Source organism: Oncorhynchus mykiss, chromosome 19 (assembly GCF_013265735.2).
Source record: "Oncorhynchus mykiss isolate Arlee chromosome 19, USDA_OmykA_1.1, whole genome shotgun sequence".
In the NCBI taxonomy this organism is placed as follows: Eukaryota; Metazoa; Chordata; class Actinopteri; order Salmoniformes; family Salmonidae; genus Oncorhynchus; species Oncorhynchus mykiss.
Window position 1 is genome coordinate 36381466 of NC_048583.1, and position 17024 is coordinate 36398489.

At 41.8% G+C, this 17024-nt stretch overlaps 3 protein-coding genes across 3 annotated transcripts; all 3 read left to right on the forward strand.

Moving 5' to 3' along the window:
• The first annotated feature begins 5061 nt into the window (after positions 1–5061).
• il-17a (interleukin 17A) lies at positions 5062–6646 on the forward strand. The gene is given in 3 exon segments (NM_001124619.2): positions 5062–5107; positions 5639–5814; positions 6194–6646. Coding segments are annotated over 3 exon segments (441 nt in total). The 5' UTR covers positions 5062–5074; the 3' UTR covers positions 6426–6646.
• Positions 6647–7676: 1030 nt separating this feature from the next.
• LOC110498570 (membrane progestin receptor beta-like) lies at positions 7677–9537 on the forward strand. Its single transcript, XM_021575229.2, has 4 exons — positions 7677–8022; positions 8223–8461; positions 8557–8772; positions 8879–9537. The coding sequence occupies exons 1-4, from the start codon at positions 7746–7748 to the stop codon at positions 9212–9214; spliced, it is 1068 nt and encodes a 355-aa protein (XP_021430904.2). The 5' UTR covers positions 7677–7745; the 3' UTR covers positions 9215–9537.
• On the forward strand, positions 9407–16797 carry LOC118941359 (prion-like-(Q/N-rich) domain-bearing protein 25). The gene is made up of 4 exons (XM_036953817.1): positions 9407–9491; positions 9533–10657; positions 11203–11262; positions 16793–16797. Exons 1-4 carry the CDS (start codon positions 9407–9409, stop codon positions 16795–16797), a joined length of 1275 nt encoding a protein of 424 aa, XP_036809712.1.
• The last annotated feature ends 227 nt before the right edge of the window (positions 16798–17024 follow it).

Consider the following 17024-nt stretch of genomic DNA (forward strand, 5'->3'; position numbering starts at 1 on the left):
TCCCATGGAATAAATGTTGTGGATCTTAATGTTTTTCCTCATAATCCTGGACTATCGGACCACCATTTTATTACGTTTGCAATTGCAACACATAATCTACTCAGACCCCAACCAAGGAGCATCAAAAGTCATGCTATAAATTCACAGACAACACAAAGATTCCTTGATGCCCTTCCAGACTCCCTCTGCCTACCCAAGGACGCCAGAGGACAAAAATCAGTTAACCACCTAACTGAGGAACTCAATTTAACCTTGCGCAATACCCTAGATGCAGTTGCACCCCTAAAAACTAAAAACATTTATCATAAGAAACTAGCTCTCTGGTATACAGAAAATACCTAAGCTCTGATGCAAGCTTCCAGAAAATTGGAACGGAAATGGCACCACACCAAACTGGAAGTCTTCCTACTAGCTTGGAAAGACAGTACCGTGCAGTATCGAAGAGCCCTTACTGCTGCTCGATAGTCCTAATTTTCCAACTTAATTGAGGAAAATAAGAACAATCCGAAATGAATTTTTGATACTGTCGCAAAGCTAACTAAAAAGCAGCATTCCCCAAGTGAGGATGGCTTTCACTTCAGCAGTAATAAATTCATGAACTTCTTTGAGGAAAAGATCATGATTATTAGAAAGCTATCAGACTCCTCTTTAAATCTAGGTATTCCTTCAAAGCTCAGTTGTCCTGAGTCTGTACAACTCTGTCAGGGCCTAGGATCAAGAGAGACACACAAGTGTTTTGATGAAAATAATCATGGCCTCTAAACCTTCAAGCTGCATACTGGACCCTATTCCAACTAAACTACTGAAAGAGCTGCTTCCTGTGCTTGGCCCTCCTATGTTGAACATAATAAACGGCTCTCTATGTGTACCAAACTCACTAAACTCACTAAACTCACTAGTGGCAGTAATAAAGCCTCTCTTGAAAAAGCTAAACCTTGACCCAGAAAATATAACAAAACATCAGCCTATATCGAATCTTCCAATCCCCTCAACATTTTTAGAAAAGGCTGTTGCGCAGCAACTCACTGCCTTCCTGAAGACAAACAATGTATACGAAATGCTTCAGTCTGGTTTTAGACCCCATCATAGCACTGAGACTGCACTTCTGAAGGTGGTAAATAACCTTTTAATGGCATCAGACCGAGGCTCTGCATCTGTCCTCGTGCTCCTAGACCTTAGTGCTGCTTTTGATACCATCGATCACCACATTCTTTTGGAGAGATTGGAAACCCAAATTGGTCTACACGGACAAGTTCTGGCCTGGTTTAGATCTTATCTGTCGGAAAGATATCAGTTTGTCTCTGTGAATGGTTTGTCCTCTGACAAATCAACCATACATTTCGGTGTTCCTCAAGGTTTCGTTTTTGAACCACTATTGTTTTCACTATATACACTGCTCAAAAAATAAAGGGTTAAACAACACAATGTAACTCCAAGTCAATCACACTTCTGTGAAATCAAACTGTCCACTGATTGACAATAAATTCCACATGCTGTTGTGCAAATGGAATAGACAACAGGTGGAAATTATAGGCAATTAGCAAGACACCCCCAATAAAGGAGTGGTTCTGCAGGTGGTGACCACAGACCACTTCTCAGTTCCTATGCTTCCTGGCTGATGTTTTGGTCACTTTTGAATGCTGGCGGTGCTTTCACTCTAGTGGTAGCATGAGACGGAGTCCACAACCCACACAAGTGGCTCAGGTAGTGCAGCTCATCCAGGATGGAACATCAATGTGAGCTGTGGCAAGAAGGTTTGCTGTGTCTGTCAGCGTAGTGTCCAGAGCATGGAGGCGCTACCAGGAGACAGGCCAGTACATCAGGAGACGTGGAGGAGGCCGTAGGAGGGCAACAACCCAGAAGCAGGACCGCTACCTCCGCCTTTGTGCAAGGAGGAGCAGGAGGAGCACTGCCAGAGCCCTGCAAAATGACCTCCAGCAGGCCACAAATGTGCATGTGTCTGTTCAAACAGTCAGAAACAGACTCCATGAGGGTGGTATGAGGGCCCGACATCCACAGGTGGGGGTTGTGTTTACAGCCCAACACCGTGCAGGACGTTTGGCATTTGCCAGAGAAGACCAAGAGTAGCAAATTCGCCACTGGCGCCCTGTGCTCTTCACAGATGAAAGCAGGTTCACACTGAGCACATGTGACAGACGTGACAGAGTCTGGAGACGCCGTGGAGAACGTTCTGCTGCCTGCAACATCCTCCAGCATGACCGGTTTGGCGGTGGGTCAGTCATGGTGTGGGGTGGCATTTCTTTGGGGGGCCGCACAGCTCTCCATGTGCTCGCCAGAGGTAGCCTGACTGCCATTAGGTACCGAGATGAGATCCTCAGACCCCTTGTGAGACCATATGCTGGTGCGGTTGGCCCTGGGTTCCTCCTAATGCAAGACAATGCTAGACCTCATGTGGCTGGAGTGTTTCCGCAGTTCCTGCAAGAGGAAGGCATTGATGCTATGGACCGGCCCGCCCATTCCCCAGACCTGAATCCAATTGAGCACATCTGGGACATCATGTCTCGCTCCATCCACCAACGCTACGTTGCACCGCAGACTGTCCAGGAGTTGGCGTATGCTTTAGTCCAGGTCTGGGAGGAGATCCCTCAGGAGACCATCCGCCACCTCATCAGGAGCATGCCCAGGTGTTGTAGGGAGGTCATACAGGCACGTGGAGGCCACACACACTACTGAGCCTCATTTTGACTTGTTTTAAGGACATTACATCAAAGTTGGATCAGCCTGTAGTGTGGTTTTCCACTTTAATTTTGAGTGTGACTCCAAATCCAGACCTCCATGGGTTGATCAATTTGATTTCCATTGATAATTTTTGTGTGATTTTGTTGTCAGCACATTCAACTATGTAAAGAAAAAAGTATTTAATAAGAATATTTCATTCATTCAGATCTAGGATGTGTTATTTTATTGTTCCCTTTATTTTTTTGAGCAGTGTATTTTACCTCTTGGGGATGTCATTCAAAAACATAATGTTTACTGTCAGTGCTATGCGGATGACACACAGCTGTACATTTCAATGAAACATGGTGAAGCCCCAAAATTGCCCTCGCTAGAAGCCTGTGTTTCAGACATAAGGAAGTGGATGGCTGCAAAGTTTCTACTTTTAAACTAAGACAAACAGAGATGCTTGTTCTAGGTCCCAAGAAACAAAGAGAACTTCTGTTGAATCTGACAATTAATCTTAATGGTTGTACAGTCGTCTCAAATAAAACTGTGAATGACCTCGCCGTTACTCTGGACCCTGATCTCTCTTTTGACGAACACATCAAGACTGTTTCAAGGACAGCTTTTTTCCATCTACGTAACATTGCAAAAATCAGAAACTTTCTGTCCAAAAATGATGCAGAAAAATTAATCCATGCTTTTGTTACTGCTAGGTTAGACTACTGCAATGTTCTACTTTCCGGCTACCTGGATAAAGCACTAAATACACTTTTCAGTTAGTGCTAAATACGGCTGCTAGAATCCTGACTAGAACCAAAGAATTTGATCATATTACTCCAGTGCTAGCCTCCCTGCACTGGCTTCTGTCAAGTCTAGGGCTGATTTCAAGGTTTTACTGCTAACCTACAAAGCATTACATGGGCTTGCTCCTACCTATCTCTCTGATTTGGTCCTGCCATACATACCTACACATACGCTACAGTCACAAGACGCAGGCCTCCTAATTGTCCCTAGAATTTCTAAGCAAACAGCTGGAGGCAGGGCTTTCTCCTATAGACCTCCATTTTTATGGAATGGTCTGCCTACCCATGTGAGAGACGCAAACTCGGTCTCAACCTTTAAGTCTTTACTGAAGACTCATCTCTTCAGTGGGTCATATGATTGAGTGTAGTCTGGCCCAGGAGTGTGAAGGTGAACGGAAAGGCTCTGGAGCAACAAACCACCCTTGCTGTCTCTGCCTGGCCGGTTCCCCTCTTTCTTTTATTACAGGGGCTGAGTCAACGGCTTACTGGTGCTCTTTCATGCCGTCCCTAGGAGGGGTGCGTCACTTAAGTGGGTTGAGTCACTGATGTGATCTTCCTGTCTGGGTTTGCGCCCTACACTTGGGTTGTGCCGTGACGGAGATCTTTGTGGGCTATACTCGGCCTTGTCTCAGGATGGTAAGTTGGTGGTTGAAGATAACCCTCTAGTGGTGTGGGGGCTGTGCATTGGCAAAGTGCGTGGGGTTATATCCTTCCTTTTTGGCCCTGTCCGGGGGTATCATCGGATGGGGCCTCAGTGTCTCCTGACCCCTCCTGTCTCAGCCTCCAGTATTTATGCTGCAGTAGTTTATGTGTCCTCCAATTTACTCAAATGATGTCAATTAGCCTATCAGACGCTTCTAAAGCCATGACATCATTTTCTGGAATTTTCCAAGCTGTTTAAATTTACAGTTAACTTAGTGTAGACTTCTGACCCACTGGAATTGTGAGACTGTGAATTATAAGTGAAATAATCTGTCTGGAAACAATTGATGGAATAATTACTTGTGTCATGCCCAAAGTAGATGTCCTAAATTACTTGCCAAAACTATAGTTTGTTAACAATACATTTGTGGAGTGGTTGAAAAATGAGTTTTAATGACTCCAACCTAAGTGTATGTAAACTTCTGACTTCAAATGTATAAGTGACTAATGCTGATATTTGTACTAGGTCTTGAACGTGATTTGTGCCACAAATGCAAAACAAATTACCATATCGAAACAGTGCAGGGAAACTAAACCTAAGTATGAACTCCTGTCATACTCTGTCTATTGACACTTACAGGGTAAGGAAACCCATATGTAATTTTGTAATTTGGGTGAACTTTAACACCTTTTTGCGTGGTGTTTCCACACCGAAGGCGCCTGGAAGTAGATTTAGTGATAAGGCAAACTATTTCAGATCTGCAGAATCCCCCTTTGTTTCAAATGGTCTACAAACAGGTCAGGTCAGAGATATTATCTCATTTTTGATCCGTTTTCCATATTACGTGCAGATTTTACACTCAAGGCATTCAGATAAATACTTCACACCCGGAGAAAGAAGTTCGACATAAAAACGTGACGGATAGACAGACAGACAGAGATCAGAGATGGAGCTCAAAAGCAACTTGTCGAAGTACCTGGTGAGTATAACAGTCAGCGTGTGATAGAGCTACTACTGTTTTTTTGTTATACTGAAAATTGTATGTAACAATGGATTACATTTGTCAGAAACTCTTATCGAGAGCATTTAAGGTTCATTCAAAGGCACATCCAAAGATGTTTCACCTACTCGGCTCAATGATTCAAAATGGCAACCTTTCGGGTTATTGGCCCAACACTAACCACTAGGCTACTAGCTGCCTAATAAGGATGACCAAACATGTACTTATTTGCCATACTTGTTTTGCCATGTACTTGTGATGTGCTAATTAATTTATCTCATAAACGAAAAACTCTTTGGTTGCATCATCTCTTATGTATTTATTAGTACAGTGCAGAGTCACATCCGATTTGGACAATTTGATTCATTTAATTGATCTAAATAAAAAAAATTGAACCGTTTCTGTCCAGTGGTTTTTGTTTAGCCTGTTTGTGCTTAAGTTTCAGCACTGTTCATTTGTTCGATAACTTCTAACATATTTACTTGTATTTCCATCTCTTCCCATCCTCAGGTTGTGTGCTGTGTGTCTATGCTGCTGGGCCTAACCATGGCGAAAGGAATGAAGGTGACAAAGGAGAGGTGTAACGAAACACTGATCATCCCTTCAGACTTCTACAAGATTCCCACAGAGGAATCAGAGGGAAATGGGAACATTCACACACGCTCTCTGTCACCCTGGACCTGGAAGTGAGTTACATTTACATAATATAGCAGACACTCTTATCCAGAGTGACTTACAGGAGCAATTAGGGTTAAGTGTCTTGCTCAAGGACAATTGACAGATTTTTCAACTAGTCGGCTCAGGGATTTGAACCAGCGACTTTTCAGTTACTGGATCAATACTCGTAACCGCTAGGCTACCTACTGCAAATTTACATTAACACACACACTACAGTATTTGATACTGTACCTAAAGAAATCCTTTTCAAAAAAATGTTACCTTGATCTGAGTTATGTGACTGTCTTACAATCTTAATACAAGCTCTATGTAAAGCCTGTGAATACTATCCGTAGGTTTAAATATTTGTTGTTGATTTATTTTCTTCTCTCTCTGTTTAATCTCTAGAAGCACTACAGTGGAGAACCGTATTCCTCAGACCATGTGGGAGGCCGAGTGCAGCTCTATGTACTGTGTCTACCCCACCAACAGAAGCCAGTACATGCGCTACAGGCAGAACTCTGTACCTATCTACCAGCAGGTCGTGGTACTCTACACTTCAGCCACCAGGAAGTGCTACAGCGCCTCCTTCCTGTCTGTGGCCGTGGGGTGCACCTGTGCCTGGGCAAGGACTACTTGATGTAGCCTGCAGTACACTACATCTATGGCCTTACTTTGTTTGGTTATTCATTTAATTCAATCCAAATGTAATGTATTTTAATTTAAAGTAACTAGGGAGGGCCAACATTTGTTAATCCCACTAAGCAGAAGAATTGACTGTGAATAGTTGAGTAGAATTCAAGAAAAAGATCCCCATTGACATATGTCCTATTTGAGCAATAAAACATTTTTAAAACCCAATTGTCTTAAACCTTTTGAAATATATTATTTTTTGAAGTAGAATAGAATGTCCAGTCCATTCATCAGAATTGAAAAATCAGCAGTAGAAGTTACTAGGGAAATCTCACTACAATTTAAAGAATGTCTCATGACTGATTATCCTCGTGGTCTGCAGTTTGTGTTTGGGAGGAAAATAAGCATAATTGGAAACAAATTCTTACATTCATTAAGAAAAGGAGACTCATTGTTTTATTAAGCTGACTAAGAGCTATGAGGTAGAACATACCTTCTGTTACCCTTGTGTGTGTGTGTGTGTGTGTGTGTGTGTGTGTGTGTGTGTGTGTGTGTGTGTGTGTGTGTGTGTGTGTGTGTGTGTGTGTGTGTGTGTGTGTGTGTGTGAGAGAGAGAGAGAGAGAGAGATGGCCAAGCAAAATAGATCCCTATAATGAGGGAATGATGTCTGGGATCGGTGGGAGTGAAATGTTGATACACATAAAGTTGCAGTCAGTAGTCAGAGGTGGGAAAGTCCAGAAAGGGAGAGTTTCAGGTTAGTTCCTTTGTCCTTCTCTCACCTCTGTGGAACAGCAGCCTATACTTGTTATATATGTGTTAAAAGGGGGAATTCAAAGTTCTCTTTTATTAGGTTTGTTTCTCCTACATCCACTTTTAACATGTTTCTTCAGGGCTTTCTGGTTTAGTTTATAGTAGACATCTACGTAAGTATGTCTTCTGCTAACTGTTATTCACAAGGTTGAGTTCCTGGTTTGGTCACTGTGAGCATATGTAACCAGATTAGTCAGCAGCATGTTGATGTTGATGTTGATTTGAAAGAGGAGCATTATATGGCAGAGGATACACCAGAGGCATGAGAAGTCTAGTAACATGTTTGTCCAATGACAGTTATGTCTGTAAATGTACAATCATGTACACCTCTTATTGTGTTATCCTATTTTTTGGGCAAAGCATGCATCTCATCAAATTCGACCAAACTCAGTATGACAACACAGTTACCAACCTGCTGTCCTTCCCTCTACAGACAGACCCCCTCACCTCACCTCAAACCTCCTCACAGGTGCCCCATTCTCCTTACCCCCTCATTCCCCCTGCCCCCAATTCCACCATGCCCAGTATATCTGTCTCCCTCTCCCTAAAACCCATGAGTTCCCTCTCCTCCTTCCTCTCCTCTCTGTCTTCTCTTCCCCACACCGTCAGAGACACTGAGGTCCCCCTTCTCTTCCGTGAACCCTACATCCTGTCTGGCTACCGGCCCGTGGGCCATTCCTGGAGCTTCTACTTCCTCAGCCTCTTCCAGATACACAATGAGACAATCAACGTGTGGAGCCACTTGCTGGCCGGAGTCTGCGTTGCCCTGAGGTTCTCTGTGTTTGCTGTGATGTGTGGAGGGGTACTTCAATACTTTTTTTTGTGTAATTCAGTGTGTGTTAGGGTTAGATTTAGATGAATTTTGTATGTGTGCATTTGTATGTGCGTATTTGTGTCCAAAATAATGCAACACAATTACTGCAGATTTAAACCTTTTATTTAAACCTCATCACCCTTCCTAAGGGTCTCGTGGGCCTGACCCTGAATGGACCAGACGGGCTGGGTCTTTACCTGGACCTGGCCTGTCTACCACTGGTCTACTACGTCCTGTCTCTTCTGACCTACTTGTGCTGCAGCGCTACAGCCCACCTGCTCCAGTCCCACTCCGAGCTGGCCCACTATGCCCTATTCTTCCTGGACTATGTGGGAGTGGCTGTGTACCAGTATGGCTGTGCCCTGGCTCTATACTTCTACAGCTCTGATCCCGCATGGAGACGCAGTCGAGTAGGAGAGGTGGGGAATGAGTGAATGAGGGAGTCAATGAGTGAATGAGTGAATGAATGAGTGGACAAAGGAACAAAGTTATGAACAAACCTCTCCTCTGTTAGGTGTTCCTCCCTGCAGCAGCTCTCCTGGCTTGGTTGTCCTGTGCCTGCTGCTGCTTTGCCAAACTCAGTTACTGCCACCCGTACCCACTCCATCGTAAGCTGTGCCAGGTCGTGCCAACCGGTCTGGCGTACCTGCTAGTCAGCAGTCCTGTGGCACATAGACTGGTCAGCAGGACCTGGGGAGACGACCCTGCTATGACCCTACACGCAATACAGGTGAGCGAGAGGGAGAGAGAGAGGGGGAATGATGGAGAAAGAGATAGAGAAGATTGAGGTTGGGGAGAGGTTTCTGCACAATCTGACACTCTGATGTCACACACAGGTGTTGCTGTTCCTCCTGGCAGCGTTCTTCTTCTCCTGTCCCATGCCTGAGCGTTTCTTTCCTGGGCACTGTGACATCATCGGCCACGGGCACCAGCTCTTCCACTTCCTCCTCTCCCTCTGCACGCTGACCCAACAGGAAGCAGTGTTTGAGGACTTCCTGTCCCGGCGGGCGTCCCTGACGAGGGAGTACGGGGAGTGCCGCCTACTGGTGGCAGCCGTGTCATTTCCTGCCCTGGTGTTCTGTAGCGTGCTGACAGCTGTGGTCATGAGGAGATTGGTGGAGAGGAGGCTGAGGAAGGAGGACAGTTGGGGGGAGGAGGTAGAGAGAGGATAGAGAGTGGGAGAAAGAGAGATCTGGTGTAAGGTAGAACGAAGGGGAAGAGAGGGTAAAAGGGGAAGGAGAGAGAGATTTGGGGATTGTAAGATGAATTCTTATACATTATAAGGCCTTCATACGATGACTTGATATCTAGCTTTTATGGTCACTTATTTGTTTTGAACATAATTCACTGGTGATCATAGGCTTATGTACGTTGTTGTCTCATTTGTAGTGTGCATCTTTGGCCATAGGGAGGCAGTGTCTACTGTCATTACGATCTACTGCAGGGAGAGTTGTGATTTGTGAAGCAAAGATGAACACTTTTACTCCAAGCACATTCATGCTGTGATTATGTTCCTATTGAGAAGCATTTCACAATTTCACGCTGTTTAGGTTCACACTGTTTAGGTTCACGTTGTTTCGGTTCACACTGTTTAGGCACACGTTGTTTAGGTTCACGTTGTTTAGGTTCACATTGTTTAGGTTCACGTTGTTTAGGTTCACGTTGTTTCGGTTCACGCTGTTTAGGTTCACACTGTTTAGGTTCACTCTGTTTAGGTTCACGCTGTTTAGGCACACGTTGTTTAGGTTCACGTTGTTTAGGTTCACGTTGTTTAGGTTCACGTTGTTTAGCTTCACACTGTTTAGGTTCACTCTATTTAGGCACACATTGTTTAGGTTCACGTTGTTTAGGTTCACGTTGTTTAGGTTCACGTTGTTTAGGTTCACACTGTTTAGGTTCACACTGTTTAGCTTCACACTGTTTAGGTTCACTCTATTTAGGTTCACTCTATTTAGGCACACATTGTTTAGGTTCACGTTGTTTAGGTTCATGTTGTTTAGGTTCACGTTGTTTAGGTTCACACTGTTTAGGTTCACGTTGTTTAGGTTCACGTTGTTTAGGTTCACACTGTTTAGGTTCACGTTGTTTAGGTTCACACTGTTTAGGTTCACGTTGTTTAGGTTCACACTGTTTAGGTTCACGTTGTTTAGGTTCACACTGTTTAGGTTCACGTTGTTTAGGTTCACGTTGTTTAGGTTCACATTGTTTAGGTTCACGTTGTTTAGGTTCACGTTGTTTAGGTTCACACTGTTTAGGTTCACTCTGTTTAGGTTCACACTGTTTAGGTTTCCACTGTTTAGGTTCACTCTGTTTAGGTTCACGTTGTTTAGGTTCACACTGTTTAGGTTCACGTTGTTTAGGTTCACGTTGTTTAGGTTCACACTGTTTAGGTTCACTCTGTTTAGGTTCACGTTGTTTAGGTTCACGTTGTTTAGGTTCACACTGTTTAGGTTCACTCTGTTTAGGTTCACGTTGTTTAGGTTCACGTTGTTTAGGTTCACACTGTTTAGGTTCACTCTGTTTAGGTTCACGTTGTTTAGGTTCACGTTGTTTAGGTTCACACTGTTTAGGTTCACTCTGTTTAGGTTCACGTTGTTTAGGTTCACACTGTTTAGGTTCACTCTGTTTCAAACATAATTTTTCAAACAATAAACTAAACTTTCTGACACATGCATCTTTCAACAATGTGATCCTACTCACACTAATACAGACACATATACAGGTTTAGTGAGCCATGGCCACTGCGAACACAAAGGGCATTCATGCATGGGTTCACACATTGTTTAGGTTCACGTTGTTTAGGTTCACGTTGTTTAGGTTCACGTTGTTTAGGTTCACACTGTTTAGGTTCACACTGTTTAGCTTCACACTGTTTAGGTTCACTCTATTTAGGTTCACTCTATTTAGGCACACATTGTTTAGGTTCACGTTGTTTAGGTTCACGTTGTTTAGGTTCACGTTGTTTAGGTTCACGTTGTTTAGGTTCACACTGTTTAGGTTCACGTTGTTTAGGTTCACGTTGTTTAGGTTCACACTGTTTAGGCACACATTGTTTAGGTTCACGTTGTTTAGGTTCACGTTGTTTAGGTTCACGTTGTTTAGGTTCACACTGTTTAGGTTCACTCTGTTTAGGTTCACGTTGTTTAGGCACACTGTTTAGGTTCCCACTGTTTAGGTTCACTCTGTTTAGGTTCACGTTGTTTAGGTTCACACTGTTTAGGCACACTGTTTAGGTTCCCACTGTTTAGGTTCACTCTGTTTAGGTTCACGTTGTTTAGGTTCACACTGTTTAGGTTCACGTTGTTTAGTTTCACGTTGTTTAGGTTCACACTGTTTAGGTTCACTCTGTTTAGGTTCACGTTGTTTAGGTTCACGTTGTTTAGGTTCACACTGTTTAGGTTCACTCTGTTTAGGTTCACGTTGTTTAGGTTCACACTGTTTAGGTTCACTCTGTTTCAAACATAATTTTTCAAACAATAAACTAAACTTTCTGACACATGCATCTTTCAACAATGTGATCCTACTCACACTAATACAGACACATATACAGGTTTAGTGAGCCATGGCCACTGCGAACAATAAGGGCATTCATGCATGGGTGCATGAGTGACTGTGTGTCGGTGAAGATAAGGCTATTTTTAGGTTAGACCCTGTTGCTACAGTATGTCTCAATCAGCACCCTTGGGTGATGTCATGCTAAAACTCCTCTACAACATTCTCAATCCGACTCAAACCCAGCCCTGTATTCACCAAATAAATCAGATCAAATCAAATTGTATTAGTCGCGTACACATATTTAGCATATAATGTGTGTGTAGTGAAATGCTTGTGTTCCTAGCTCAGTGCAGTAGTATCTAACAATACACAACAATAGACACAAATCTAACAGTATATATATATATATATGCTCCTAATCTCAAATCTACTTTTTTAAAAATAGATTCGAGATTGCTCATCCTAATTTTTCTATATTTCTTAATTCCATTCATTTACTTTTTTAAAAATAGATTTATGTCTATTGTTGTGTATTGTATATCTGTAGAATATGTAGGACAGAATAGTATATGTACAGCAATAGTTTAATAGGATGGCCTTGACTAGAATACAGTATATACATATGAAGTGGGTAAAACATTATGTAAACATTATTAAAGTGACCAGCGTTCCATTATTAAAGTGACCCGTGTTCCATTATTAAAGTGACCAGTGTTCCATTACTAAAGTGACCAGTGTTCCATTATTAAAGTGACCAGTGGTCCATTATTAAAGTGACCCATGTTCCATTATTAAAGTGACCAGTGTTCCATTATTAAAGTGACTAGTGTTCCATTATTAAAGTGACCAGTGGTCCATTATTAAAGTGACCCGTGTTCCATTATTAAAGTGACCAGCGTTCCATTATTAAAGTGGCCCGTGTTCCATTATTAAAGTGACCAGTGTTCCATTATTAAAGTGACCAGTGTTCCATTATTAAAGTGACCAGTGTTCCATTATTAAAGTGACCAGTGTTCCATTATTAAAGTGACCAGTGTTCCATTATTAAAGTGACCAGTGTTCCATTATTAAAGTGACCAGTGTTCCATTATTAAAGTGACCAGCGTTCCATTATTAAAGTGACCAGCGTTCCATTATTAAAGTGACCAGTGTTCCATTATTAAAGTGACCAGTGTTCCATTGTTAAAGTGACCAGTGTTCCATTATTAAAGTGACCCATGTTCCATTATTAAAGTGACCAGCGTTCCATTATTAAAGTGGCCCGTGTTCCATTATTAAAGTGACTAGTGTTCCATTATTGAAGTGACCAGTGGTCCATTATTAAAGTGACCAGTGTTCCATTATTAAAGTGACCAGCGTTCCATTATTAAAGTGACCCGTGTTCCATTTTTAAAGTGGCCCGTGTTCCATTATTAAAGTGACTAGTGTTCCATTATTAAAGTGACCAGTGGTCCATTATTAAAGTGACCAGTGTTCCATTATTAAAGTGACCAGCGTTCCATTATTAAAGTGACCAGTGTTCCATTATTAAAGTGACTAGTGTTCCATTATTAAAGTGACTAGTGTTCCATTATTAAAGTGACTAGTGTTCCATTATTAAAGTGACTAGTGTTCCATTATTAAAGTGACTAGTGTTCCATTATTAAAGTGACTAGTGTTCCATTATTAAAGTGACTAGTGTTCCATTATTAAAGTGACTAGTGTTCCATTATTAAAGTGACCAGTGGTCCATTATTAAAGTGACCAGTGTTCCATTATTAAAGTGACCAGCGTTCCATTATTAAAGTGACCCGTGTTCCATTATTAAAGTGACCAGCATTCCATTATTAAAGTGGCCCGTGTTAGATGTTTATGTACATAGGCAGCAGCCTCTAAGGTGCAGGGTTGAGTAACCGGGTTGTAAACGGCTAGTGACAGCGACTAAAGTTCAGGACAGGGTTTTGGGCGGAAGCCGGCTAGTGGTAACTATTTAACAGTCTGATGGCCTTGAGATAGAAGCTGTTTTTCAGTCTCTCGGTCCAGCTTTGATGCACCTGTACTGACCTCGCCTTCTGGATGGTAGTAGGGTGAACAGGCCGTGGCTTGAGTGGCTGAGGTCCTTGATTATCTTTTTGGCTCACATAATGACACTGAACCACTCACATAATGACACTAGACTTTTACTGCTTTTAAACTAGTACTTACTTTTCACTGCTGTAAGTACAGTGCAATAATACTTAAAGAGCTTGTTGCACTGTATTCAGAGTAATAATTACCCAGTAATAAGGACACACTAATGTAAGGGTTGAATGTAAAGTGTTACCTAAAATTACAATATCTGTGCAGGTCTTTATAAATAAAACATACACTTAACCTAATAACTTGAGCTGTGATAGTTGTGATTCTGAAAGCTAGGCAGACATGTTGACACTTATCAGGGTGGGAGAGCGAGATTAAGCATGTCAGAATATGACAACCCAGCAAACCAAAGTTGGTTCTGTTCCCAGAAAGTTCCAAGAACATTTGTTAGGTTGCGGAAAATGTTCTCATAACACAAAAACTGTCCAGTCGTGCGGATGATTTGTCAAGAGATTATTGAATGTTTGTATTAAACATTTGCCTGATGTTGCAAGAATGTTCCCAGATCACATTTAGCCTGTTCTTTAAAGTTTCCCAGAATGTTTCAATAGGTTGTGGGAACAGTCTGGTGGGAACATTGTGGGGTTATCACAAAAACTATGTGAACAAAACACAAAAACAGTCCAGTTGTGCAGATGATTACACAATGTTTCTTTTAGGGGCAAAAACATTCACCTGACGTTACAACAATGTTCCCAGAACATTTTTTTTATGTTCTTTTAAAGTTCCTAGACATTTCTTTAGGTTGTGGGAACATTGTGGAGTTCCCAAAATAAGTTCCCAAAACACTAAAACTGTCCAGTTATGCTGACATTCAGATAATGTTTGCATCAGGGTGAACAACACACTCCATTGATGTTGTAAGAATGTTGACAGAAGAGCCATTCTGAGTTCTTTAAAGGATCCCAGAATATTTAATTAGGTTGTGGGAACACTGTGGGTACATTACAAGAGATATGTTCCCAAAACACAAAATCTGTCCAGTTGTGATGACATTCTTATAGTGTTTGTATCAGGGTGCACAAAACAATACCTCAATATTCCTAGCATGTTATTCCGATGTTCCTATGTGTTAGTGTTATCTTACTGTTAAGGAAGTTAGTTGTACAACAATCCACATAGAAACACATATGGCAATTATTTACAAACATAGTTTGAACCTACTTTTTAAATTGACCCCTTTTTCTCCCCATTTGGAATTTACAGTCGTCTCATCGCTGCAACTACCGTACAGACTCGGGAGAGGCGAAGGCCTAGAGCCAGGCGTCCTCTGAAACACGACCCAACCAAGTCACACTGCCCGCTTAACCCTGAAGCCAGCCACACCAATGTGTCAGAGGAAACACCGTACACCTGGTAACCATGTCAGCGTGCATGTGCCCGGTCCACCACAACACAGGAGTCACTACAGCACAATGGGACAAGGACATCCCTGCCAGCCAAACCCGGACAACGCCGGGCCAATTGTGCACCGCCCCATGGGTCTCCCGGTTGCAGCCGGCTGCAACAGAGCCTGGGCTCGAACCAGGATCTCTAGCGGCACAGCTAGCAACTGCAATGCAGCGCCTTAGACCTCTGCACCACTCGTGGGGCCTCAATTTTAACCTACTTTGTTGATAGTCGCAAGCGGGGATAGAGCCTTTGAACTTTGGACTGATATCCCTTGAGTTAGTCCACCATGCCACGGGGACGGGACGCAACACAAAGCTGTTTACACCTTTACTCTGCCTCCAGGATGTGGTCTTTGTCTTTGCAAAAGAGAGAATAACTAAATCTAGAAAAATACGTTATCTCTATTATTTTGTACTCTACCAATCTTCTTTATATACTGTAAACTTGGGATGTACTGACTTGTATTTTACCTACAAACTTGGTAGAGTAAGAAATAATAAAATACACTTATTTTTTTAGATTTAGTTATCCTCTCTTTTGGATAACCACATTCTAGAAGTCAGAGTAAAAGTCCCAGTGGTTTCATTCCAAGGATAACACTCAAAAGCTCCCAGGTTTGATCTCTGCTTGCGGCTAACAACAAAATACAGTGAAACTACTGTATGTTTGTACATTGTCATGTCATGTGATTCCAAATAAGTGCCATGTGTGTTTCTACATGGATTGTTGTACAACTAACTTCCTCAACAGTAAGGTAACACACAGAAAAAGAAACCACCATGGACTGTTCAAAATGTAATTGTATCATTCTGGGAACAACATTCTAGGAACATTGAGGTAATGTTTTGTGCACCCTGATTCAAACATTGTAAGAATGTCATCACAACTGGACAGATTTTGTGTTTTAGGAACTTATCTCTTGGAATGTACCCACACTGTTCTTACAAACCTAATGATGTTTTGTGAACTTTCCTAATTGATTGTAATTTTTACCCTTATTTAACTAGGCAAGTCAGTAAATTCTTATTTTCAATGAAGGCCTAGGAACAGTGGTTTAACTGCCTATTCAGGGGCAGAACGACAGATTTGTACCTTGTCAGCTCAGGGGTTTAGGGGCTACCCTGCCTAATAACATAAAAAAAATATGCTCTGTTAATATTTTTGCAACATCAGAGGAATATTTTTTCAACCCTAATGCCAACATTGTATAGTCATCAACACACCTGGTCAGTTTTTATGTTTTGGAAACATATCTCCGATATTCTGGGAACCTTTAAAGAACAGACAAAATGTGTTCTGGGAACGTTCTTGCAACATCAGCTGAATGTTTATATGAACATTGTATGATCATCAGCACAACTGGATAGTTTTTGTGTTATTAGAACATTCGTTGCTACATAATGAATGTTTTGGGAACATTCACAGAACCAATTTTGATTTGCTGTGTGGTCAAATTAAGATCCTATACCTGGGTAGATGTCTCGGATGACATCTCCATTAATGTTAGCGCAGCGTTCCGATAATGTTTTCTCATTAAAAAAAACATAATTGAATCCAGACATGATTGCTGAATAATGTTAAGAGAATGTCATAACGTCACACTATAACTTTATGAGAGCATTGTGGGAATATTCCTTGCTTGTTGTTATCAGTCTTTTTAATAACACTTCGATCAACATTAGCAGAACGTTCCCGGAATGTTTTCTCAGAAAAATTTCCAATGTTCTGACATTTTGTTGCGGCAGTGTGACCTAAAAACATTACTAGTACATTGTGCTATTACATTACCTGAAAACCTACTGAGAAAGTATGAGGACTGTTCTGAGGCAGTCGCTCCAAATGTTGTGCAAAACATTTTAGTGAATGTAAGTGAATGTAAGGAGAACATTCCGAAGATATTTAATTGAAAACATTTTCTGAAGAAAAAACAACAACATTTTGTTATCAAAAACATTCTTTGAATGGTTTAGGATGTCA

What these genes read in the sequence shown, in the direction of transcription:
- LOC110498570 (XM_021575229.2), top strand. Translation starts at nt 7,746, where the DNA reads ATGCCCAGTATATCTGTCTCCCTCTCCCTAAAACCCATGAGTTCCCTC. An exon ending in CTCTGTGTTTGCTGTGATGT is followed by an intron (nt 8,023 to 8,222) that starts GTGGAGGGGTAC and finishes TGAATGGACCAG; the next exon opens with ACGGGCTGGGTCTTTACCTG. An exon ending in GACGCAGTCGAGTAGGAGAG is followed by an intron (nt 8,462 to 8,556) that starts GTGGGGAATGAG and finishes CTCCTCTGTTAG; the next exon opens with GTGTTCCTCCCTGCAGCAGC.
- LOC118941359 (XM_036953817.1), top strand. Translation starts at nt 9,407, where the DNA reads ATGTACGTTGTTGTCTCATTTGTAGTGTGCATCTTTGGCCATAGGGAG. An exon ending in TACGATCTACTGCAGGGAGA is followed by an intron (nt 9,492 to 9,532) that starts GTTGTGATTTGT and finishes TTTTACTCCAAG; the next exon opens with CACATTCATGCTGTGATTAT. An exon ending in TTTAGGTTCACACTGTTTAG is followed by an intron (nt 10,658 to 11,202) that starts GTTCACTCTGTT and finishes CACACTGTTTAG; the next exon opens with GTTCCCACTGTTTAGGTTCA.